General features: G+C 31.9%; 1 protein-coding gene and 1 long non-coding RNA gene across 2 annotated transcripts; one reads left to right on the top strand and one right to left on the bottom strand.

Moving 5' to 3' along the window:
• Positions 1-22,433: 22,433 nt before the first annotated feature.
• Positions 22,434-23,870, top strand: LOC120281169 (uncharacterized mitochondrial protein AtMg00810-like). Its single transcript, XM_039288070.1, has 5 exons — positions 22,434-22,532; positions 22,706-22,795; positions 22,859-22,937; positions 23,148-23,461; positions 23,787-23,870. Exons 1-5 carry the CDS (start codon positions 22,434-22,436, stop codon positions 23,868-23,870), a joined length of 666 nt encoding a protein of 221 aa, XP_039144004.1.
• A 1,345-nt stretch (positions 23,871-25,215) lies between these two features.
• Positions 25,216-27,403, bottom strand: LOC120280928. Its single transcript, XR_005542449.1, has 3 exons — positions 27,312-27,403; positions 27,115-27,210; positions 25,216-25,608 (listed from the first exon to the last, which is right to left on the bottom strand). It is a non-coding gene; the product is annotated as an uncharacterized LOC120280928 (long non-coding RNA).
• Positions 27,404-27,794: the final 391 nt, after the last annotated feature.

Here is a 27,794-nt window from a genome sequence, read left to right as displayed (position 1 = left end):
GTATAGCACAAAATGTTGTTAGAGTACAGTACAAGTGGATCAAAGTTTTGTACTACTAAAACCTCAGTACAAAAATTCTATCGTGGTACAGCACAACAAAAGACTAAATCACACCCAATGAAAATTTAAAATTACAATCATGACATACCACATCCCACGACACTAACTCCCCGACCTTACACCTCCTTCTCTTCCTCCGCCGATGCACGGCCTTTCCCATTTACACGATCTTCTCTTCATCTCCATCTCCATATTCTCCCCTTCTCCTCCATTTTATTTTTTTGTCCTCTCGTTTTTCAAAAATTTCAAGATTTTAGGGTTTACAGGCTTTCTTCTTCTCAAATAGATATTTAATTCGTAACATCTATATCATTTTGGATAAATAAAAGTGATCAATATCTAAAAATTGAAAATTTAAATCATATAAAAAATATACATAAATATTTTTATATTTCTATTAAAAAATTTAAAATTAAAATCTTATTAAAAATAAATATAATTCCTTTTATATCTTTACCTATGAATCAGGAGATATGATTTTCTTGAAAAATATTAATGAACTCATATAAAAATTATTATATAAAAAAATTTGTGTTTATTTCTAGTAAGCAATTATTTTACATATATTTTGAAATTAAAAAAATGATATAATTATGATTTAATAAATTTATTAATTATAAAAAATTTAATCATGTTAATATTGATAACGAGAGAAATTTCAAACTTTATTCTCTTGTGAAGATTTTTATTGCTAAAGAAACATATAGGATAGTAAAAAGGGTATTAGAATAATTTACAATATTTTTGTCTAGTACCTTGTACAAATCAAACGAGAACAACACAAAAAATTTTGTGCTGTCGATTGAACATCAAACATGGTATAGAATAAGCAGTTGTGCTGTACCACAACTCCTTATACTGTATTGTACTGCATGTATAGTTCTTAATTGCGTATCAAATGGACCCATAGTGTTTTAGGCCATGCCTTATCGGAAAGCTTGTTATACATGGTGAGCCATGATCTCGTTTGTGTGTCTGTCTAACTATGCCCCTTTATACAAATAGTCCCATCTTTGTATAAAATTCTTTCAATTATAAATCTAACTAGCTTTTAAATTCAACGTAGTTTATAAAACTCCTAGTAAATTGCTATATACGAATAATGCAATTTAACCATGGTAATTTATAACAGAAAAAAAACATATATAATAAACATGCATATTAGGTAACAACGGTTTCAAATATATTAAAATAAAACATCTTGTGATCTATTTCTTACACCCGATTTAAAATCAAATAGTAGGAAAATAAATTAGATGTATGTGTTCTACACGTGTCTTTTGTTTCATCATATTAAGTTACAAATTAAAATTAGTTATGACTTCCATTAGGTGGGAAACCCATATTGCTAATTAACTTTGAATGAAATTACAAAAATGTCTTATTAAAAAGAATGTATATGAACAAAGGCAATAAATATAAATAATATATTTATTTTTTCTTTTCTTTATTCAATGGGAATAACTTAACAAAGGGCAAACCCCACCTTACAAATATCAACAACATTTGAAAATCTAAACCAATTAATTTAGTTTTAAAGTTTATTAATGCCTTTTAGGGCCTATTTGGTTGCAAAATAAATATATATGCCATAATTTTATTATGTAGGAAATGCAAGTGACTAGTACAGAAATTGTGGCATATTTTATTCTTATAGAATGAGTGTTTGGGTAACAAAATAAAAAATTATTACATATTACATATTTTATTCTTACAGAATGAGTGTTTGGTCAGCATAATAAATATTGGTAATTAAATTTTGAAAAATAGTCGTTAGAAAATAATCATTTTAAATATAGCCGTTATCATTTTTATCTAATTATACATAACATGACTCCTTTACACTATAAACATACTCTTTTTTTAGTTGAAAATATTTATAGTTCTAACCATTGTTTCAACATGGATTCTTCAAATCTTTGGAGGGGAAAAATGAAAAAGATGATCTATTAATGCTCAGCAATTGATCGAGATGATGTTTAGTGACTTTCAAAAGGATAGAACATTACACATCCATTCTTACAGGTGCTACATATGTACAAGAAATTCTTGAAGGTCATAAGGAACGTTGCAAAAAAAAAAATTTGTATGGAGCCTTATATATTTTGAGCACTGGCTGATCATTTAAGAGAAAAATTTCTCCTCTGCAACTTAAAACGGACAACAGCAAGGAACAACCAGTAGTGTTTATATACACTCTTGCTCATAATGCTAGTAACCGAGATGTGCAAGAGCGATTTCAACATTCTACAAAACAATTAGTTGTTATTTTAGTAAAGTACTTAAAGCTGTTAATTGACTTGCTCGTGAATACAGAGAACCTTCATCAATAATCACATCACCGGTTATTTAGAATTACAGAAAAATTTTCCCATATTTCAAGGTAGGCAAAGCTATATATATTATGAATTTTATAAATTTATTTTAGTCATTATAAATGTTATATATTTGTTTATTTTTTAGGATTGTGTTGATGCCATTGATGGAACATATATTCCTATCACAATTTTTTTGGATAAACAAGATCTTTACAAAAATAGGAAGCAAACGCTATCACAAAATGTTGTGGTCGCATGTGATTTTAATCTTCGTTTTGTATATGTACAAGCTGGTTGGGAAGGTTCTACTTCTGATGCTAGGATTCTCCAACGTTCGATCAAATAAGGTTTTGAAGTTCCAAGGGGTAAATATTATCTTGTAGATGTAGGATATGCTAATATCATGAATTTTATTACTCCATACAGAGGCGTCCGTTACCATTTGCAGGAGTGAGGACAAGCGCAATCTAAACCGAGCAATTATAAAGAACTATTTAATTTGCAACATGCTTCATTAAGGAATTATGTTGAACGCATTATCGGTATTTTGAAAATGAGATTTTCGATACTTAAAGTAGCAACTTTTCACCCAATTAACTCTCAAACTGATATAGTAGTTGCTTCTTGTATGTTGCATAACTTCATTAGTATACATAACGGTCCAAATGTTGTTGATAAATTTGATGATGAAGCCAAAGAAACTATTGTTCCTAATGGAGATGACTCATACGAAGAGAATGTTGACACCATGAACTCTGAACGAAATGTAGGTGCTCATAAAAGAGATGAAATAACAATGCAGATGTGGGATGATTATTCTAGCTAACGCCGAGCTAGAACATAGGTTTGTGGCTATCATGAAATTGTTTCTTTAGGTCTTTTGGATGAAACAATATTGGGTCTTGATAAAAAGCCATTGGCTATGTTGATTTAATGTGAGAAAAGAATTTTAAAATTGGAAAATTTAGCAAGTTCCTGAATTTAGAGTAAATTTCAAGCCAAAAGCATATTTAACAAGTTCATGCTAAAAAAAAAAGAACAGTAATCAAAACATTCCCGTAACAATCATAAAACAAAAGGATGTCACAATCATAATGAAAGCATTCAAGAAAACCGATAACAATGCCACACTCATCATTTATTATTCCACAATGCCACACTCATCATTTATTATTCCATTTTCATAAACATGCATTTTAAGTCATGGCACTCTATGCTCTTCCTGAAGACACAAGAAGAGTTCACGATAACTCTTATCTTTAATGAAAATTTGGGTGACTTTGAACATTTCTTCTTCTATACAAATGCCACTCATTACATTAAACACCTTCATGTAATCTTTTATTATATGCTTCTCTTCTACTTGAGTGTCCTTGAGAGCATCAAGATATTCTTTATTCTCATGCTCTCGAAAGCAATGTATTTATCCATGTTGAATGATGGATCTTGGGGCTTTTTCCTTTTGCTCCCTTTTTCTTCTCTGTCCATCTTAATCTCTTATTCTCCGAAGCATTTCAATGCTTGAACTTTGAGTTTGAGGATTCTGTGGTTGAGAACAAGGAAGTTCCACTTGCATGTTATCATCATCCTCCGTCTTGTGTGTAGGTGATGGTTGGAATGGGTCATTTGAAGTAAATACACTTGTGGTTGGGGTGTGCACTAGTGAATCAGAAATATCTTCATAATCTTCTATGCCAAGAGAGCATTTGTCTTCAACATATCTCCCTACATAACAAATACATAATATGTTAGTAAAAGTAAAAATTTCTAAAAGTCAAATATTAGAAAATATATGCTTACCCTCATAAACCTCGTGCAATGCCATAAAATATGGAAATGGTCTTTTATGCCACTTCCTCACATCTCTATTCCTTTGTTTAATTTGCTCTAAATTAGATAAAAGTAATTAATGAAAACATCATTCATTATTTATATACATATTTCCAGTAGTGGTGCTCAAACATCATCAAGGGCTAATACAAAATGTCTTTCATAGTCTCATCCAAAAGCCACTTAATTTAGAAAAGCCTTTTGAAAGCTTGTAGGGTTTTTTTCAACTCTTGTTCTAATGTTTTAATTTGGTTTATAGTGATGCTTGGATTGGAAAAACTTGCTTATCATGTCGCATACCATTTTGTTCCATGCTTCTTTAGTCCATCCATTTTGTAGATGGTACGCATGAGTATTATACTCACCCAAAAATCTTACTAGGTGAGGCTTGTGAATTTTATTCGACTTTGCCTTACTTTTTCATGTTTACCTTCACTTGCCATACCAAATGTTGATATTTTGATATAACAAAACTCTATCTCTACATAAATCATCAACCAAACACCAAATATTCACACCTCATAAAGCTTATATTCATAGTCATGGCAATAGACAAGCTTTAAGAACAAAAGATAGTAGGCGATGCAAGCTATGTTCTCATCATCACACATTATAAAAACAATCAAATCTATCATTATTAGACAACAAGAAGCCCTCATACTTAAGATTAAAAAAATATAATAATAATAATAATAATAATAATAATAATAATAATAATAATAATAATAACAACAACAAATTTAGCATTCCAGAATCCACTGCTCCAATAATTTCATCAATATGCTCTTGTCGCTTGAGTATGAAACAATTATGATGCAAAGCAACAACAAGTTAATAAAAACTATAATTTTACCCAGCCAGTAACTGATGACTAATTCCAATACCCTTTAAAACTATACAACAATCAGTTCTGCGATTCTTAGACAATAAGAACCCTAATACTTTCATTGAGCCAACAATTAGAGCATTATGTCTCTGTTGTCTGAGTATGAAAAAAATGACGATGACAAACAATAGTAAATTTACAAAATCTGGGATTTAGAGAACCTATGAAACAATCAGTTCTACCATTGTTACAGAACAAAAACCTTAACTTTAGATTGATGGAGCAACAACATACTCTTAATTAAGATAACAAAAATAAAAAATCTAAAACATGAATTAGGAAAAGAAGAACAAAGAATTGCTAAACAAGGAAATGAAACAAAAAAATCAATATATGGAGAAGTAGAATAGAAATCAAAACTTACATCAACTAGCATCAAATCAGACCTACAAAATTCATAATGAAATCAAAAATCATATACCAACCTGTATAAATGCAATTAGGCATATCCCACTAGGTTCATTTCATGTTATACATCATAAAACTCCATCCTATGATCTGTGATGACCACTAGAAGAAAATTCCTCCATGGAAGACATTGAATTCAAGGGCATTGAACAAACTAAGAACGCATCAGAGATAACCTAAAAAGGGCATCAATATTTCATTATAAACATAAGAGAGTACATAGAGAGCCACCTACTGAAACCCCACATCTTACATTACTCACTTCCTAATCCTTAATTAAGAATCATAAGCGCTCTCTCACACTACATCTCATGAGCAAACGGACAATACAAAGAAAGTTGTATAATCAACCTATCAAACTAAACATTTTTCTAATAATTTCTTCTCTATGTATTAACAAAGGTGTAACTATGTAGTTCTTTAGGGTTCAATTCAAAATTGATTTGCAACAATCAAAAAATTATGACACAAGGAATTATGATCCAATATTTCAATGCATTTAACTCCTGAATCAATACTTCAACTTTGCCATTGATATTGATAAACATAAAGCATTCTCATAACAAACATTGGTCCAGTGCTTGTGAAATGCAGTGAAAAATCACAAAATAACAAATGAGCTCTACGAAATTGATTTCATCTGGAAAAAAATGGACAAAAGAAGAAGAGAGTAGTTACATGGGGCAAGTGATGAGGAATCCGAAGTGAGAGCGGTCGAGGAGAGAAGAAGATGCTTTGTAATCGAAGCAAGGGATCCCGGTGTAACTGAGAGGTTAGGGATTCAGTGTCCTCCGAGGATAAGTCTTGGGATCCAGTGGTAACTAAGGATTAGGATGAATTCTTATTAGAAGTGGTCTAGGATCTTGCTTCTACTATATCAGGTGCTCCGGCGTTGGCCTTCGGCTCCGACGTCTTGGGTTCTCTGTTATTGGTCTTCGGCGTCCTCTTCAAACCCTAGAAATCATAGATCTCTGCTGGCCTCGATCGATAAAGAGAGAGAGAGAGAGAACGAGAGAAAGACACAAGCATTAAGCCACGCACTTCAACATAAAAAAAATATTCTACTCTGAGTGGAATATTTTTTTATGCCATAACTCCCACATTATGGCATAATTTTATAGTGTAAATTAAGTACCCAAACATTCCATATGGCATAATTCTCATTAAATGTTAAATTATAGCATATTGTATGGATTATGACATATTTTTGGGTTATCCAAATATGCCCTTAACAAAAAATCTTAGTTATTTCACTATAAAAATGAATTTGTATACTCCAAACAAAGTGTCTTTTATAAGAAAATGTTCTAGTTTAAATCTACTTCAAAATAGAAGTAAATTCAATAGTATTCTCTTTTTACTTTGAAAGTTGCTTAAAACTTTAAACTCTTCATTAGGCTTTTATTCAAGGGATTCTAAATTCAAATCTATCTTTTATGAGAAGACATGGACTTCCTAGGTTTAGGTCAATTATAAGTAATTAATCACTCTCTAAAGCAAAAACTCAAGTATGGACTCCATAGCATAGGGTTATCCTTTGGAATTTCAAACATTTCATGTGAAAAGGGTTTTTAGCTCAACATTTTTAGTTTGAAATTTTGAGTCATAAATTACCCTCTAAAGTGAACACTTAAAGGCAATTTTGACTTAACAGTTCATTGTCTCACCATGCATTGCTTTTATTTGTGCAGAGTTACATCTTTTTATTTGCTCATTATTAATGTTAGCATTCATTTACTGACCAACATGAGCTTGTTTGTAAGTGTGATATTAGCAACACTGGTGTCCTCATCTATCTTCATCATCATCATTTGAAATCTCCAAACCTCTCTACCACAATTCAAATTCAAACTCTATGTTAAGTAATGCATATTTAACTTGAGAGGTGAACATATTAGGAATTGTTAGTTTATCATTAAATTTTATTATAATGTTAAGATGATGCGGGAAGTATTGAGGAGCTTGCCTGTGCTTTCATGAAGAAATGGGATTTAAACTAGCAAGGGGCATTTTGGTAATTGTTCAGGTGGTGGAGTTTAGTTGTTTTAGGGGTCCACTTGATGAAAAACAAGCCAACGAACACAAATTACCTGCTTGTTATACCAGCTTGTGAGGCATACTGGAATTTGGCCAAATCCCATTGTCTTGGCCTCAAACACAATAATTTTGCCATTTATGGTAATATTTGATTTGATTATATCTTGAGCTAAAAATCTCGGATTTGTACGCCATTTTCGGCATTAGCTTTTACTCATTAAGTCCATCATTTTCTTGCTAAAATTTAAAAACTTGCCATTTTTGGCAAATTTTTGAATTCCTCCTTTTTTTGGGGTTTTCCGTACCTTTCTTTGGGTTATTTTTGTAAGCCAACGGGTTAAGGTGGGATCAATTTTTGTAATAGTTTTTTGTCGAGTAATAAAGTTTAATCCAATTTCTACCCAATCTTGGTAATCTCTGATCAATAGGTTAGAAGGCTTGTACTGGCATTCATGCGCGGATCAACAATTTCAAGATTATCGCTGCATCATAAGATTAAATTTTAATTTAAGATTTACCCTTCTCATCTTTGTTCTCTTAATTTGATTACTATATATAGTCATGTAAGTCTTGTGAAAAATCTCATAGAGTTTAGATTAGTTATAGTGTCTTAATGTAGTCCTTCATTTATTTTATTTCTATATTTATGTTTATTTTAAATATTAAATTTGTGCTTCATCTTCGTGGTTGCTTGAAAAACACTATTGATTAACTTTCTATTTGGAGTTTGTTTGCCTTAGGTATCACCATTTCTGTCCATGTCAAATAGATCACAGCTTTTAGTTAAACACACATTACACAAGCTTTTCACCGGCATTTTTCTCAGGGAATGTAACTCATAGCATTTTAAAACAACTCTAAATAGTGTGGTAGCAATTAGTAAAAACACCAATAAAAGCACCTCTAATGCTAATCTTAGGATAATAGTGTTTTTTTTAAGAACCAATAACTTTAGCAATGTTTTTCAAAATAAGTGTTGTTATTTTCCTAATGATTTTTAAAAATAATCACTACTAATTTAGGGGATTCTTTTTTCAAAATAAGCACCACTAAATCAATTATTCTTTTTAATAAAACACAACTAAACAACTTCAAAGATATTACTGTGATCCTTGTATTGAGAATCCAACTTTATAGCATTGACATAATTATTCAGTTCATAGAGCTAGAGTCCATCCAGATCAAAGATGTATATAACTTATAATTAACGAGTAATAGAGTATGCATACAAATGTAATCATGAAATAGAATGAAAAAGAAAATTGATATCAAAAGCATAAATTCACAGCTAAAAGTAATCTCCTGAACAATGTATTACAAAAAGAAATTCAAGCATCCAAACATAAATAATTATGATGGCCATCTTAGTCAACAATGCCATCCTTCAATAGCTTTTGATGTCTTCCCCTTCTTTTATACACGAGAAGAGGTTTTTTTGCCACTATTGCTGCTACGTCATGACCAATGACAACAATCAACCCTTTCGTTTCTCTTTATCTCTTCCCATTAATTCAAATTACTCCAATCACAAAACCAAAAGAAGACGTTTTCTATCTCTTCCCATTAATTGCAGGAACCTTGGTAGTGAATGAAGCCTCATTTACATTGTTCCTTTACCACATTGCTATATCAACCCATATTTTTTCTACTTTAGTAGTTATTCAAGCCTCAATTTTCTTCTCAACTATTACTATCCAATTATTTGGGAGTTGACCTTGAAAGTTATTTAGCAAAAGCAATTAATAAAAAGAACAAAATATTTATACAATACTTGCTAACGCTTGACAAATCTAACACTTTACAACTTAATGTACAACGTCTTTCCCAATTGGCAAATCAAAAACATCACAAGCCAAAACCATGAAGCCTTTATCTTCATTATGAAAATTTTCCACTTTAGTCACTGAGTCTTCATATTGCCTTGAAATAAACATAAAGTGCTAAACTATAGCTCTTGTAGTTGACTGAAATATGACATAGCTAAATAAATTTGATAGAAAAGTTGAATGAATTTTACATCACCAAGGAATAAAAACACACATATGCAAATGAATGTTCTAACAAGAAAAGCAAAAATTGAATTATTCTGGTAAATAGCAAATTTATTGAACAAACAAAATGGAGAGTGAATTTAAAATGAAGTGACTACTAATGACTGGAACATGTCCCAACACTTGCTTTCTTAGCAACTATGGAGAGATCATGCACTCATTTGGCAGAGTTTCCAAAGGCAAAGGCCCTATATACCTGACTAGAGATGACACTCTTTGCAGCAATACAAACAATCAAACAAATACATGAAGGGCAACATCAAATGCTCCCTAGAATGAACAAGAGAGCAACTAGAGATCAAACCTTTTACAATGGTGAATGGAGAGGGTTGGAGAATAGTAGGTCGCGTAATGTAGCTCCTATAACTAAAAGTGAAATTTTATGGAAAAAGGGAGGAATGACTTTTGAGTTAAAAAAATAATAAAAAAATAAATAAAATAACCTAATCCTTTACATCCCTATAAAAGAAATTTGGGTATTCTCTTGTTATTTTTCGCTACGTAGTCAATTTCATAGATAAATATGTTCCATTATCTATGATTTTGAGATTTCATAGGGCAAAATAAACGTTATGAGGTGCCAAATATTTTCCATCCGTGGGAAGATCATGGCCTACTGAATGATTTTTGGTAGCTACAATAAGTTTTTGTAGGTAAAGTAAAACATTTTTTTTTCTCGAACTTTATTGTAGAGAAAAGATATTCTACTTTTAGTCACAAATTGTAAAATGTAGGTAATAGTTTAGTTTTCATCTACGCACGAAACAATTGGTTCAAATATGTTCCATATCTACCATTTCTAGATTTCGTAGGGCAAAATTAAAGTTATGAGGCGCCAAATATTTTCCATCTGCAGGAAGATCATAGCCGATGAATAATTTTTAATAGTTACAATTAGTTTGTGTTAGGTAAAGCAAAAATATTTGTGCCTACGAAATATGTCATAGAGCAAAAAAATTATACTTTGGCCACAAATTAATAAAACATAAATAACAGTTTTGATGTGAGCGTATTGAGGAGCTAGCCTATGCTTTTTTGGAAAAATGGGACAAAACCTAACAAGGGTATTTTGGTAATTTTCTTAGTGGTAAAGTTTTGGTGTTTTGAGGCTTCTATTTGATGGAAAACAGGTCAACAAGCATAAGTCATAAGCTTTGCTTGTGGGTCATACCAGTTTTTGGCTAAATTCCATTGTCTTAGCCTCGAAAATAGGGATGTTGCCATTTTAGCAAAGATTTGATTTGGTTATATCTTTGGCTACGAATCTTGGATTTGTATGTCGTTTTGGGCATTAGCTTTATTTTTAAAATATTTTATTTTCCTGCTGTAAATTGAAAAAGTGCCATTTTTGGAAAATTTTCAATTTGTCTCCTTTTAGGGCTTATTTTATTGTTTTCCTTAGTTTATTAATTGTAATCCCTTGGGTATGTTCAATAGTTGATTTTGATGAAATAAAAGTGATTCTTTTGATTTTTCTCCTCTAAAATCCTTGGGTATTCTCAGACTAAATAGGGTTTTAGTCCCTGTTGTTTGACTTGGGCATTCTCAGACTAAACAAGCCATCAACCTTATCATTACTTGCTGTTCATTCACTACGTCAAGTTTTGTTTTCATCTGCGCATGAAACCATAGGTACAAGTTTGTTCCATTATCCATGATTTCTAGATTTCGTAGAGCCAAAATAAATGTTATGATTAGGGGCTAAATATTTCCCATCCGCGGGAAAATCATGGGCTACGAATAATTTTTTTAATAGCTACAATTAGTTTTTGTAGGTATAGAAAAACCTTTTTGCCTTTGAAATATACGTAGAAGAAAGATATTCTACATTGGGCCACGAATATTAAAACATAGGTAATAGCTTGGTTTTCATCTATGCATGAAACCGTAGGTACAAATATGTTATATTATCTATGATTTCTAGATTTCGTAGGGCAAAATAAATATTATGAGGCACCAAATATTTCCCATATGTGGAAAGATCATGACCTATGAATGTTTTTAAGTAGCTACAATTAGTTTTTGTAGGTAAAGCAAAACATTTTTTTCCACGAAATATATTTTGAAAAAAGATATCCTAATTTGATGTGAGTTAAGTTTAAGCATTTTTATGCATGTAATAATAATGATAATAATAATAATAATAATAATAATAATAATAATAATAAAGTATAAATGCAACAATATCATAGGTTAACATTATAATGAAAAGATTATTGATATATGGTAAACAATCTCTTAGGGTCCATTTGAAATGCAAAATTTTGAGGTACAGGACAGCACAACTTCTCTTGTTCCTTGTTTCGTTTGTAAAAAAGTTGAGAGTACAACACAAAAAGATGTCACAATACAACACAAGTAGTTAAAATTTTTGTACCACTAAAACCTCGGTACAAAAATTTTATCATGGTACAGCACAACTAAAGACTAAATTATTTTTAATAAAGAAAAAAAATTACAATCATGTATATCACATCCCACGACGCTCATCCAGTCCCTGACCTTGCACCTGCTTCTCTTCCTCCACGGATTCCCTTCCTCATCTACATAGTCCGTTTCTCCCACATCATCTCCCTTTCCCTTTCCTCCTCTTTTCCTCTCTTCTATTTTTTTTGCTCTCTCATCTCTCTAAAATTTTAGAGCCTCTTTGAAATTTCAGGGTTTCTAGGGACTCTAGAGATATTGGTTAAGGATTCACACTGACAAGGCACATGTTGTTGAGATTATAAGTTTTTTTTTATCTATTTCATTCAATTACTTAATAAACAAGGGTTTTAATTATATTTATGATCAATTTAGAATTATATTGCTATATTTTATAGTTTTCTAAATGTTGTTTATGTTTTCTTTTCAATTTAAATAATATACAATTTTTTTTAATGTAACAGAGATATTTCATTTAAATTAGTATTTGATTTCTATATAATAAAATCTTTCCAACTAAATAGTGGAAGAATGAGGTTTTTTTAATTTAGGTTGTGTGTTTGCCTTTTAAATGGATAAATAAAAGTGAGAAATATCTTGATCGATAACTTAAAATTAAAATTTTTAAATCATAAAAAAAGTAACATAATTTTTTATATTTCTATCCAAAAATTAAAATTTTAAATTGTATAAAAATTAAATATAAATCTGTTTATATCTATATCCATGAATCATGGATATGATTTTCATAGACATATAAAAAATATTAGCAATCTCATATAAAAAAAATATTATTATTTAGCCGATTGATATATTAACTGAATTTATCATGTATTTTTAACAAGAAATTAAATTTTATTTATTATGAAAATTTTTAAAAATATAATTCTAATTTAATAAGTTGATTAATTATAAAATTTTAATTAAAATATTGAAAAAAGAGCTTGTTGTGAAGTTGTTTATTGTAAAACAAACATAGGATAGTACAAAGGGTATCAGATGTATTTTTATAATATTTTATCTAGTACTCTAGAAATCGAATGAATAATATAACAAAAAATTTTGTGTTGTCTATAAAATATCAAACATGGTACATGACAAATGGTTGTGTTGTACCACAACTACTTGTTATGTTCTATATTGCTTGTGTTGTACTAATTAGTGGCGTACCAAACGCATCCTTAGTCTATTAACATCGGTCCTTGAGTAGGGTGATCTTGTCCTAACGAGAAGCGAGTTCTTTGGTTTGCTGTAAGTGAAATTTCAATGTAAGTGAAATCACATGTAAGTTAAAGTCCTATATTTTAAATTACATCATTGTTATTTGGTTTGTTGTAATTAGAAGTGTTGTATTTACTTTTTCATTGATTGGTTTGATGTAACTTGAGGGGTATAGTCACCATACAAATAAAATGGTAAGATTACCCCCATTATTCATCATTAACACAAGTAATTTAATATTATTCATAAAATCATTTAATTACGTAATATGCTTTAATTTTTTGTTTAAAAATAATTAATTAATTTAATTTTAAGTATCTATCATTAATATCAACAATAATGTAAAAGAAAATAATTAATTACTTAATTTAACGGTAATTTATTAAATTAAAAAAATATGTAATATCTTTTAATTTTATGTCTAAAAAAATAATTAATTGATTTAACTCTAACTATCTACTATCTGCTATCTGCTATTAACACTAATGTAAAAAAATAAATAATTGATTAATTTAATGATAATTTGTTATATAAAAATATATAATATTCTTTAATTTTATGCCTAAAAAATGTTTTCGTAATTAAAATTAAATAATAAATTAAATAAAGTATAAATAACTATAAGTTTAATTATGTTAATAATTGATTACCATGCAAGCTTCCCTTTGTTTTTGATGCATAATGTGGAGAGTAAAGAATGGTGATTTTAACCCAAATGTTTTGTTGCATTTTAACTTACAGCAAAATTTGTTGTAAGTTGAAATGCTGCAAAAGTTAACAAAACTGCAAAACATTTTTATATATAAAACTCATTTCACAGCAAACTAAACAACTTTTTACATGTAAAATTAGTTACATTACAGCTAGTTACAACTACTTATGAGTAACCAAACAACCCCATATGTATATTAAGATACAGCTCTAGCAAGTGGGTTGTTCATATTTTGTAAAAAAAATGATTAATGCATTTAAAATGGAGAGTTTGTTTCTTTGATTAATATAATTTTTATCTTTTCAAAATTTTCTTTTACATTATTCTTTTATTTCTAACAACCTATTATTGTAAATTGCACAATTGTTTTTGTAGCTCAAAGAATTTACCTATATTGAATTAAATTTAATTATATAAATCAATAATTTAATATTATAATTAAAAAATAGTTTAATATAATATAAATTAATAAATGATACTAAAATATTTAAATAAAGTTGCATGCGCATGATTCATATTCTAAAGAATTTATATTTTCATCACATCGTTTTTTTAAATAAAACTAACAAATATCAAAAGTATATGTCCAAAGTATTTATTAAGTGTGTAAGTGTTTCAATTTTTTCTTCAACATAATATAAAAATCCTTATTTCACTCAAAATTTATTTTTATATATAAAAAATTAAAATAAATACATTTCCTTTTTAAAATGTTGGACCTCTTCCACTCTTTGTTCTCCTTTTGCACTCCAAAAGTCTAAGGTTTTCAATCATTGCTCTCCAAGATAATGAGGAGTTGGGGAAGCTCTTGGCTGGAGTGACCATCGCAGATATCAATTTTGTGTTACTATTGAAGAAGTCTGCAACGGCTGGCTTCCCCGGTGCCCGTCCTTGTAGGAGAAGTGGAGCTATGGGTTCCGAGTGGTTCTCATTTGTTGCTAATCTCTTTGCCAAAGTTTGAGCCTATATTGATTTCTTTCTTCCTATCTTTGTTATTATAATTTTGATTGCATTAGAGCTTTTATGTGTTGTGAGTTTGGACAGTCTTGGTTGTGTGCAAAGTGATTCTCCTTTTGTGAATTCTCTTTTTCGCAGTATTCTCATCTGCATTAATTTTTCTGGGTTCTTTGAGCAAGGCATGCATGATGTATGTGGTTCTTAATCTTTTCTGTATTCATGATTGATAACAGTTTTATGTTTGTTGTAAGTTCACCAAGTCATGTATGATTCACTTGCTATCTGATTACTTGAGGGACATCTTATAGCTGTTGGAAGATCTATTAGAAGACCATTTTTTGTGTGTTGTGCTTAGGCCTTTGTCTTAATCTAACCTTAAATTTTTTTTTCTTGCACATAATTCTTTATCAAGTTAGTTGTTTTGTTCCTTGTTGTTTATTATATTCCTTAAACTCATATTCATAAATGGGTATTTATGGTTTAGAAGCTAATGAACATCCAAGTAGTTGAATGACACATTTATTCATTACTATCAATTGTTATTTTCTCATATTCATTTAAATTCCTTTGGTCTTCAAATTTTGTATACTTTCTTAGTTTCTTGTTATTTTTCAAAGAAATGGCCCAAAATTCAAATCACAAGGTGATATCTCTTTTCCCATTTGGAACTTGTCTTCATTGTTCTTGCTATTTTAAAGGTTTCTGTTTGTTGAATCTTGTTGTTTTGTGTTGTTCTTGAAACATTTGGGGTGAGAGCTGGGGATTCTCTGTCTCTTGAATCTTAGATTTCAGTTTCAGAATTCGGTGAAATTAGGGTATTTTCTTGGCAATCAACGATGCAAGGAGATTCTTTTCTTGATTTAGGGTTTGAAGGAGTGGAATTTCAGTTGCAGATTGGGATTTGATGGGATTTTGAATTCTTATGTTTCTTGATTTTTTGGCTTTTGGATGTTATCTTTCTTCCACATTTTCACTAGAAGACTTGGATATATGTAAGATTTTCAGTTTCTTGGATACTTGGTAAGTTTGAACTTGGTTCATATATGCGGTCTTAGGTATATAAGTATTTTGAAATCTCAATTTAAGTTGTTCTTCAATTTAGGATTTCCCAACAATTAAATGGAATCCCAAGTTTGATGTGTTATAATGTGTATAAGATTATTACTTCACAAGTTTAATCATCTCACTGATTGCTACTTTAGTTGTTTGTTTTGAGAATGTTGCTGAATTCCGGTTTATGGTAGATCATAATCATACAGCCTTTGTAAGTTTCAATTGTTTATCAAGATAGCATGACCTATAAAACTATCCTTCACAACAAATTTTTGCCACTTTGCTTATTTATGGCAAGTTGAAGATTCTCCATCCTATGATGCTTACAAACTTCAACACTTTCAATGTATACTTGGTGGAAATTTTGTCACTTTTCCATTGTTCTTTTTCTCCATTCATGTGGGAGATGACATACTTCTACAGGCAAGTTCATGGTTTCTTACTTCCCATATATACTACCAAATTGTTGATGTACTTGATTTTGGTTGTGATTCTTAATCAAAATCATAGAGGCAATTTTCAAAACATTGATTTTATATATATATATATATTACTAGATTGTGATTGTTTGCATTGGCATCAAGTGTTGGTTTTTTATTTTTTATAATTATTATGCTTCCATCCATTTGTTCCTTGAAGTTTTTTAGGGAGACCTAAACAAAATTAAGCACAGGGACATTATTGGTTTGATTCAGTTACATTTGAAGATTTTTTTAGATCTTTTTTATGGCTAATTTAAAAAGAAATTACTGATCTTAGAATTGAACTAGGGATCGGTTATAGCAAGAATCTAGTTTCCATCCTGGAAAACCGGTATCTGAAAATTTATCTATTAGACATAGATTTTATTATTTCAGAATTTTCTTCTTATATCATGCATTCAAGATATCATTTTGTAACTGGTTCATTTCATGTTTAAGACATATATTTCTTTTTTTAGTGCAATGATGAACACCAATCACATATTTCAGTTATCTTCCATCTTGTCAATCACATATCTCTATTATTTTCCACCTTATTTTTAATGATGTAACTTTTGGCTCTCATGAAGTTCATGTACCTATCTTTGACTTTTGTCACATCTCCTATCTTTGACTTAAGGCTTGAATTATCTACTTAAATATATAGTATGGTTGGTAACTTTTTTTTTATTTCTAATTTTATTGCAGGAAGTTAGGCATTATTAATGAAGAAGTGATTCACAAATTGGCATGGATTATTCTCTTTTATGATACAAGTGATGGAGATCTAATTTGACATTTATACTTTTGTTTTCGATACTTGACATTTATGATTTTGCATATGGTTTGTAGAGATTTATTTTTTTATTTTATTTTTTTTTTTTTGTGGAGAAGTGGTTTTATTGATATTGTTCAATTAAATATTTGTAGACAAATGGTTGAATTAAACATTTAATTCTTCGATTGAGTATGTAGGTAAATGTATGGATTGGAACTTTTTGAAATGAATATTTATAGGTACACATTTGGGTTAAATATTGCTAAGATTTTTTATTTTGTAGAGAAAAGTTAAATGTTTTACTACGCAAATAATCATGACTAAAGATTTTAAAAAACACAAGACAAAATCACTACGGCATTGAAAATTATAGGCAAACGTCACTATTTTCTATGAAAAATAATGTAGCTAAATTTCAAATTCGCTATGTTTTGAATGTCGTAATCAATGATCACTTATTAGCTATAATTAAATATTTATAGTGAAAATATCATTCATTACCTACGATGAAATAATCATAGGAAAAAGATCATTCATTACCTACGATATAATAATCGTCGAGGAAGAAAGTAACCATCACCTACAATTTTATTCGTAGCCAAAATGTTTTACCCTCCACAATTTCTATACTTTAACAAAGAAATTTCTTGCATTTCTCTATACGGAAACAAAAGTAGCGAAAGTATTCACTTTTGGCGATGAAACACAAATTCGTAGAGAAATACTTTTACCTACAGGGCATTCTTGAAGATTTGGTCTTCGAGTTATTTTCATAGAAAATAAACTTTTCTTACAATTAAATTATATTTCTCTATGAATTACTTTTACCTACAGCTATGTCATTTCTTTATTTTAATTTTTTTATTTTATCGCCTCTTGGTTTTTTTTAAAAAAAAAAGTGATGCTAATATGGCACTGTTTTTACAAAAAATCACAAATAACCTTTCCTACTATCAATATTATAAATTTTTAAATAAACATTTTTTAGCGTAGCCATTTTTAAACTTACCGTGTTTTTTTTTAACAATGTTAATTTCTTTTTACTAACGTTTTTATAGTTGGACTAAAGTTGAGTGTAATAAAAGCTTGTATAGGCTCTCTAAAGCCATTTCAGCTCTTGAATCGTGTGTGTTTGGATGTAAAGGTTGATCCCCAAGGATTGGGGTTGATTGGGGATCAACCCTCGTGGCATGTGCATGCCCATGTTTGGGCATGCACCAAAGGGCATGGGAAGGGAATGAGGGGGGAGTGCATGTCCCTCAAATTCTTCATGCTCATCCCCTCATTTTGAGGGGATTGAGCATGCCTTGATGAGGTAATGACCTTTTTACCCCTTATAATAATAAAATATTATATTTATTTAAATTATAATAATTTACATTTTGTATTAGATGAAAATTAAGAAATGACATGATATACATTGTATTTATATTTAAAATATTAGAATTATTTATATTTTAGTGATTTAAAAATAATTAAATTTGGACATTTATTTATTTTAAATAAAAATAATTAAATTGTATTCGTCAATTAAAATGTATAAATTTAAATTTTTATTTAGAAAATGAATAACTCATTTAATTTTTTTTTATAGAAATTGGAGCTATTTAATAACAATTGTTTCTTTTACAAGATATATTATTTAATTAAAATATTAAAGGGTACAAAAGCAAATTTACTAAAATTTTCTCATATTCTCTATCCTATTCCTATTCTCATTCCCTCCAACCAAACATTACTTTTGTTCCCATCCTAAATCCTCCTTCCTTATTTATATTCCCATCCCCTTCCCCTTCCCTTTCCCCGTCCCCATCCCCATCCCCATATTCCCATTCCCTCCGACCAAACGGGCCCTTTCTTATGACTTTTGTTCAAACTTAAACTTATTTGCTATTAGGAATAAACATGGTTTGCTTCCCATTCCCTCCGACCAAACGGGCCCTTTCTTATGACTTTTGTTCAAACTAAAACTTATTTGCTATTAGGAATAAACATGGTTTTGCTTGCTTCCCCCTTCCCCTAATCTTAGGATGCTTCAAACTATAAATTTTATGGCCTATGAATGATGACATGCACAAGGTAGTTTGAGTTGTCTAAAATTTCATATTTGAATTGGTTTATTATGTCCTTATTATGATAGGGGCATGCTTGTTTTATTTGAATTAATATATATACTTCGATGTGGGATAGATAATTCTACAAACTCCACTAAAAAATCCAAGTAATCAAATTGTTTATTATGCTATATTAACATCCCACGTTGAGGACTATCACTTGATTCCCCACAGCATTCTATTATTCTAGAAATCCATCTTCTCAACACATATATACATATGCCATAAAAAGCCTATGTGAGAATTATTACAGTAACTAGTAATCCCATATCAATTAATTAATTTGGGCAACATGGGCATAAATATATAAGACTGATCGAATCAACTTTGTTCTTTTTTCTTTTTACTTGGCATTGTAATACCAAAATAGTAAAGCTTTGACACAATGCTATGCTATACATGCACTAACATTTCTCTTCTTTGAAATATTTTTACATTTTGTGTTTGTTTGATGTTTCATATCCTTTATTAATTATTACCAAGACACTTTCACCTACTTCGATTACTACATTATATATATTCATTCATCTTCCTGTTAATTCACTCACAATCAGTATTGATTGCATACTCTATGTTAGAATGATATGTTAGATGTATATTTTGATGTATGTACATTCTGTATGTATATGTGTATATACATACATATAGTTATATTTGTATACTTATTTGTTTTATAAATATGGCCCAAAGGGGTCATTCATTGGTGTGCTGGCTAAATACATATATCCATCTTCTATCATGGTATCAAATATCGGTCGCTGGCCGATCTCGCCGGACAGATGATCCGTCCGTTTGTTTTTGTTGCTCTCCAACAAGCATTTTGTATTGTTTCTTCTTGGTTAATTGCTTGGTTCAATCTGAAATTCTTGCCTTCGTGATCATCATCTTCGGTTGCTCTCCTTAGTTGTTTTGTTTCTCCTTTGTTGCTCTCCTTGGTTGTTTTGTTTCGCACTGACCACCATCTCCGGCACCCATCCGCACTGGCCAACACCTCTCAGTTGCTCCAATCCCACCACCGTGATCATCACAACCATCTACTCAAATTCTGCCGCCGTGATCATCACCGTCACTCGCTCAAATCCCTTCCGCCGTAATCATCACCATCACAACTTCTCGCTGCCCGATCTTCGCTGCTAGTCCTCTGTCTCTCACTCTTCCCAACCGGACCAGAAGATCTTCTCAACCGGATGACCTCCACTACTTCCCCGACCAGAAGACCAACACAGAACTCCCCGCCCTGAATTTTCGCACTTCAAGTCCCGAGATTTTGATTTTTTGTGTTTGTTTTGATTCTCAGTAAGAATATATATATATAATATGATATATAATATATAATACATATTTATAAAAAAAACAAAACAAAACAAAACCAAAAACAAAAAAAAGTCCTTTTCTTTTGATTCTTTTCTTATCTTTTACAGTATCTATTATTATTTAAATATATATATATATATATATGTGTGTGTGTGTGTATTAAAAAAAATGATTCCGTTTACTAGCATCTAGTATTATTTCATATCCCTATATTTAAAAAAATTAAAAAAAATTAAAAAAATGGTGGCATCAACTTCCTTTGCTCCACATTTCCTAGCTCCAGTCGATATCAAACTAAACGATGCTAATTAGAGAGAATGGTTTACTACTGTTTGCATCGTTTTACTTGGTATGGATCTACTTGTCCATGTCGACAGTATCTCTCCCCAACCTTCCACTCCTGATGCATCATGGATCCTTGCTGATCATCATACCATGACCATTATCTAGTCAGTCTTGTGAGATTGATGTCCGTATGAAAATTGGACATCTTCCCATTGATCATGCAATGTGGGAACACTTAACTCATATGTTTGAGCATTCCAGCTCTGCTCGTCAGTATGCCGTGTTTTACAGCAGCATAAGCGTTTCGTCAGAGAATATTTCAGTGATCTACTGTCCTTATGGCGTCAAATAGATTCATTGGAGGCGTCCACTTGCCTAACATGCACATGTTGCAAAACTCGCACTCAGTCTCGCCAAATACAGCGCATCTTTGAATTTCTAATGCGTCTTCATCCAGATTTTGAGGCTATTCGCAGCCAACTGCTCAATCGAGACTCTCTTCCATCATTTGATGATGTTATTCGTAGTGTTATTGCCGAAGAAACACGTCTCAACACATTATCTCCACGGCTTATCCCTACAAACACAGTTCTTGTTGTGATCTCACCACGTTCCACTAAAATACCTTCTATGCCACCAGCTCCTGTTTCATTAAGCTTCACTCAGTCTTCTGTTATTTGTCATTACTGCAAACATCCTGGTTATATGAAAAATCAGTGTCTGAAGCTTCAACATCGTTAGCAGCAGCAGTCATCACAGTCTCACCCTCCGTCTCGATCTCCTGTTTCCTCACCTCATGCTGCTTATGTCTCCGCTTCTGACTCTCCTTCTTCTGTTGATCTTCTTTCTCAGGTTGTTCAGCTTACTGAGCAGATTCATGCTTTGCAGTGCGCTCTGCCCTCTAGTGTTTCCTCTACTATGTCTGTTGCCTCTGGTATGTCTTCCTCCTCCTGGATTTTAGATTATGGTGCCACTCATCATATGACTAACGATACCTCTAGCCTAGTCTCTATTACTATGCCTCATACCTTTTCTAGTGTTCGTACTGTTGATGGGAGCCTTCATCCTGTCACGTATGTGGTTGTCTTCATATCACTTTTACTTGAAGATACCCTTTACTTCTCTTCATCCTTCCCAAATCTTTCTTTTCTTCAGTCTTCCACTACTACTGCATCCTCTTCTCTCCCCTCAGTAGTTCTTCCGAGTTCTACCACAATTGCCAATTCTGTGCCCTCTCCAGACATCTCTATAGACAGTTCCTATGTTCCTCCTTCCCCTTCCTCTGGATGCATTGATAATTCTGGTGCTTTGTCTCCTCTCTCTGCCGACCCATCCTCCCTTAAAGTTGTTCCTGTTGTTCCCCATTGTTACCCAGACCGTCCTCGCTGCCCTCTTGCTTGGTACATTCTTTCTCTCTCATCCTCCTACTCTCCTGATTTCCAAGCCTTTTTTCCTATTATTAACTCATATTTTGAGCCGCAGTCTTATCTTGAGGCGGTGAAACATCCCCAGTGGTAACAGGCTATGTCAGAGGAACTTGATGCTCTACAACACATAAATACATGGGATCTTGTTCCTCTTCCATCTGGTGTTACTCCTATCAGTTGTCGGTGGGATTATCGAGTTATGATCCCGAGCCGATGGTAGTATTGAGCGCCAAAGCGCGTCTTGTTGCTCGTGGTTTTACTCAGGAGTATGGCATTGATTATGAGGAGACATTTGCTCTTGTGGCCAAATTGACTACTATTCACCTTCTTTTTGCTATTTTTGCTGCTCGTCACTGGCCACTTTATCAGTTAGATGTGACCAATACCTTCTTACATGGCGATCTCTCTGAGGATGTTTACATGACTCCTCCTCTTGGTTTCTCTCATCCTTCTCAGCATGTCTGCCATCTTCGTCGAGCTATCTATGGGTTCAAATAGGCTCCTCGTGCCTGGTTTGAGCAGTTTCGCAATGTGGTTCTTACTCTTGGTTTCATTGAGGGCTCTCATGATTATGCCCTCTTCACTGGGCAGACTCCTCGAGGCATCACTATTCTTCTTCTTTATGTTGATGATATGGTTATCACTGGTGATGATGTTGATATTGTTCTTTCCTTGAAACAGCAGTTACACACCAAGTTTCAGATGAAATATCTTGGCCCTCTCTGTTACTTTCTTGGTCTTAAGGTTGTTTATTCTTGTCGAGGTTACTTGGTGTCTCAATAGAAGTACATATCTGACATTTTTCGATGAGCTGATATCACCGATCTTCACACTGCCTCTACTCCTATTGAGCTACATCACCGACTCTCCTCTTCTGATGGTAAGCCTTTGCCTGATCCTACTCGCTATCATGCACTTTTTGGTGTTCTTGTCTATCTGACTAATACTCGGCCTGATATTGCATATGTTGTTCGTGTTCTTATTCAATTTGTGAGTGCTCCTCACTCTACTCATTACGCTGCCCTCTTACGAGTTCTTCGTTATCTTCATGGCACTATATTTCACTCTTTACTTTTCTCTGCCACGTCTTCGCTTGAGTTGCATGCCTATTGTAATGCTGATTGGGCAAGTGATGCCTATGATCGATGTTCTACTATTGGTTTTCATATTTTTCTTAGAGATTCTCTTATCTCTTGGAAAAGCATGAAACAATTCTACTGTTGCTCTTTCTACTACTGAGGCTGAGTATAGTGCTATCTCTTCTACTGCTAAGGAGGTTCTTTGGCTCTGCTCCTACTCCTATGTACTGAGACAACTAGAGTGCCATTAAAATCGCTGCCAACCCTGTCTTTAATGAACGTACAAAGCATCTTGAGATCGCTCTTCACTTTGTTCGTATCATTATATTGCTGGCAGTATTATTCTTCCTTATATTGCCTCTACACAACAGCATCCTGATCTTTTCAGTAAGGCACATACTGTCTCTCAGTTTCAGTTTCTGGTTGACAAACTCTCAGTTTATGACCCACCATGAGTTTGAGGGGTGTGTTAGAGTGATATGTTAGATGTATATTTTGATATATGTACATTCTGTATGTATATGTGTATATACATATGTATAGTTATATTTGTATACTTATTTGTTCTATAAATATGACCCAAAGGGGTCATCCATTGGTGTGCTGGCTAAATACATATCTCGATCTTCTATCACTCTACATTATCTTATGGGATTATTATCGGTCAATGTTGCTCAAATTTATTCTACATAACTTATTTATCTTAAAACAATAGACCATTCTACATTTATAGAGATACTACTCTACTATAACTCATTTTGCATACAAATTTAGAAGCAAAAATTAATGGCTTTGACAAATTAGCACCCACTCCTTGTGCTACTATTCTAGTGTTTGCATATACTTATAAAAAACAAATTAAGTTTAATAGCAAGATTATTAAATTCTTCATATGAGATTCTTTTTGTATACTTTTACTTAATTATACACTTATAGCCAGCAACTTCTTGATTTATTAGCATTGGGTCTCTTGTATAGCGTGTTCATGTCTGGAAATAGGCATGCATGGAGCGAGGACTCCCTACCCCCGGGGGATTTACCCATTCAAAGTTGCTATATTCGAGGGGTCAATGCCCTCAAAGCAGTATCCAAGTTTATTTCTGACACTTTCAAATTCCAATGAGGTCATCCATGTAACACTCTACTATTTTATGTTGTTGATCTCAAAATATCTGCAAGTAAAGTACCACCTTGACGTGGTGGAAGTCATCAATTCGAGCCTAAGTTAGCGAGTTGGGTGGCATCTACCGTTTTTATCCTTCATTTTAGTTATGAAGTCCTTCAACTCTTCTTTGCTTGAAGGCTAGTTATTTTTTATGTCTTTTATGTAAGATGTATTTTTGTTATATTTTTCGATTTGATAATCCTAGGGATGAGGGATAATGGCTTTTTGCCACAACAGACGGGCTGTCATCCAACAAGGAGTAAGCGCTTCAGTAGGAACTCTATAGAAAAGTCTCAAATGATTCCAAAAGACTCACACCTAATTGCGTAGCCTACTATCATGTCATTTTGCTCAAAATGACAATTGCTTGCTAAGATCATAGAGGCGCTTCAGTCTACATCCCAAAAATTTATATGGGCAAGAACCACTAGCGAGTCACATCCTTTGTCAAACAGTGAGAAATATCTCACTAAGGAGGCTAGTTTTTTAATTGGATTGGGAGTGCTCTCGAAGTAGTCTATCTTTTAGCGGTAGTCATGCAGTAGAGGGGCAAGAAGTGCTCTCCTAGCCCTAAAATGCTATATATATAATATGGGTTAAAAGAAAAATTTTAAAAAAAAAACACATGACCCTAATTTTCTTTCTAAACCTTTTCTCGCTCGACCGATCTCTATCGATGTCCAGATTGTCCACCAGATCTCCTCCCTCTCTTTTACTCATAAGTTGCCTCCACCACCTCTCTCTTTTCTCTCATAACTCATAACAATAGTACCTTTTCTTCTCAAGTTTTTGTCACCTTATCGCATCCACCAATCTCCACCGGACAACCTCCCTTCATTCTCCCATAACTCGTAAGTCATAGCTTTGTTTCTCAACCTAATTTTGTTTTGGATTTTGAGGATTTTAAGTATATTTTTTTTTCTCTTGTTTTTAAATTGGAGGATGCTTTATAGGGAGGTGTAGCATGAGTGCACAAGGTTGCTGGAGACGATGCCTTGCATGGGAGAGAGGGTTTTTTATTTTCCTCACTGCATATAGAGTAATTAAATGAACAATTAAATTAAGAGTATACTTATATTTCCAAAAATTAAGTAAATAAACAAATAGGTTGATAATAAATGAAAAATTGAGTGTAGTTTACCAGTAATTCTGAAATACAATAATAAAAATAAAAATACAAAGAGTTTGAGTGCATTACTTACCTAGTAACCTAACTCCAAGATACAATTTGAATTCCAATATCACTTCTCAGGATGGTAATTATTGCCAAAGATTGACAATAGTCAAATTTTACCTTAAAACTACCCTACAGATGTACACTTATGCATGAGTGAGCACATGCATTAACTAAACATGAGTTAAACCCTAACCACCTAAGAATACATCAGAAACATTCAATACTTAGCCATGCATGAAATGCTTCAAGTTTTAAAGGCTGAACATGTGAAAGAAAATCAACGCTAAGCACCATCCTAACAAAATATATATATATATATATATATATATTTCAAAAGGCAGAAGTAGATCTCAAGTTCAACTAGTTTAGCATCAAAATGAGGTTCAACAACACAAATATATATATATATATATATACATATCTGAACTCCAAAGAATGACAACATGGAAGAAGAATAGAACAATGCTAGTAATAATAATAAGAAGAAGAAGAACAAGGACAAGAACAAGAAGAACAAGAATAAGAAGAAAAGAAAATAAATATTCAACATCACTCATGAAATCTCTTGGCAACAATGGCTGCAGGCCAACGCATGAATATATATATATATATATATATATACTTTCATTAAAAAAATTGCAGCTTAGAATATACATAACTACATGTAGCTATATATACACTCATGTATGGATCTCAACTTGGGTTTGAGAGGACCCAGATTAGTCCTTTTAACAAATACAATTCACAAGCCAGTATCAAATATAGCTATAGTGTTGCCCTGAAATTTGCAGGTTACTAGCTGACAAGCTATTCTAAATCTAAAGCGCACGAATTAACTTGGTGGCATTTATGTCAATAAACGCCGCTAAATAAAAAACATTTTACTAGCTTTTTTTTCAAAAAATGTTGAGAAGTAAAATATATTTCCACGTCTTAATTCCTAAAAGCCGCGAAATAACTTGGCAGCATTTATGTCAATAAAACGCCGCAAAAAAAATATTGGTGGGGTTTATAGAAAATGCCGCTAAAAAAACACTATAAAAAAAGGGCGCTTGTCGTCTATTATTCAAAAAAAAAAGCACTATAAAAGCCCTACTATGGTGTAGTGTCACATGATAACTAAGCCACCAACAATAGTAGCAAAGAAGATAAGGTCCTAAACAATCCCAGTTCAAGCGAGCTCAATTTAATAAAATGAAAGAGAAGAGAATTCAGTTTAGATCATTACTACAAAGGATATACACACTAGGTTTTAACATGCAAAATATCGTGCACCAAAAGTCAGATTCAAGCAAGCTTCAGGAATAACTACTTACGCATCAAGTTCTACAACCACCAAAAAATCAAAGAAACCTACCTAGAACTTGTTAAAGAATTGGCAATTCACTTCTCCTCTTAGCCTCACCCCGACTATCAAAGAATTCCACCAGTGCTTCGTCTTCAATTTCTCTACCTTTAAACCATACCAAAGTGGAGAAGAAGAAGCAAATTCGTTCATCAAAACTTAAGCCTTGGCTCAAGGTGACAACAGTGGGACAAAAGCTAGAATTTTACCGAGAATACATGGACTTTGGTTAATATACAAGGCCATGGAGACTGGTGTTCTTCAGACAGATGTTTGAATGAAAGATGGTAGGGTTGGGGAGCATCTCCCACTACAACAAAATTGATGATTAGTGACAATTTTAATTTTGACATATTGATTTTTTGTCACAAAAAAATATATAATGTGACGAAATCATTATTTAGTCACTCATTTTACTTGTTTGATAATTTTATGTGACAATACTTTAAATTGTCACATGATATTGTCACAAAAGGATTAGCTCCAAATGCACTCGTACTTTTAGTGACGGTTTAAATATTAAGTGACAAATATAGTACGTCATTAATATAATATTTTTTCGTGACAAATTTTAAAATTTGTTGTTTTTAAACTAAATTTAAATAATGTTACTAATATTAACATATATTATCACTGACAATTTGAATTTTTTTATGTACCTTAATTTATTTTTGTGACACATAGGTTTGTCA

This window comes from Dioscorea cayenensis, chromosome 17, assembly GCF_009730915.1.
Source record: "Dioscorea cayenensis subsp. rotundata cultivar TDr96_F1 chromosome 17, TDr96_F1_v2_PseudoChromosome.rev07_lg8_w22 25.fasta, whole genome shotgun sequence".
Taxonomy (NCBI): Eukaryota; Viridiplantae; Streptophyta; class Magnoliopsida; order Dioscoreales; family Dioscoreaceae; genus Dioscorea; species Dioscorea cayenensis.
The sequence above is the reverse complement of the archived record's forward strand: the minus strand, read 5'-3'. Positions and strand labels throughout refer to the sequence as shown.

Excerpts from the sequence above, each read along its gene's own strand:
- LOC120281169 (XM_039288070.1), top strand. The coding sequence starts at position 22,434 with ATGTCAGAGGAACTTGATGCTCTACAACACATAAATACATGGGATCTT. Across the intron at positions 22,533-22,705 it reads GTTGTCGGTGGGATTATCGA|TTAGATGTGACCAATACCTT; the intron begins GTTATGATCCCG and ends CCACTTTATCAG. Across the intron at positions 23,462-23,786 it reads CCTATTGTAATGCTGATTGG|CATCCTGATCTTTTCAGTAA; the intron begins GCAAGTGATGCC and ends TCTACACAACAG.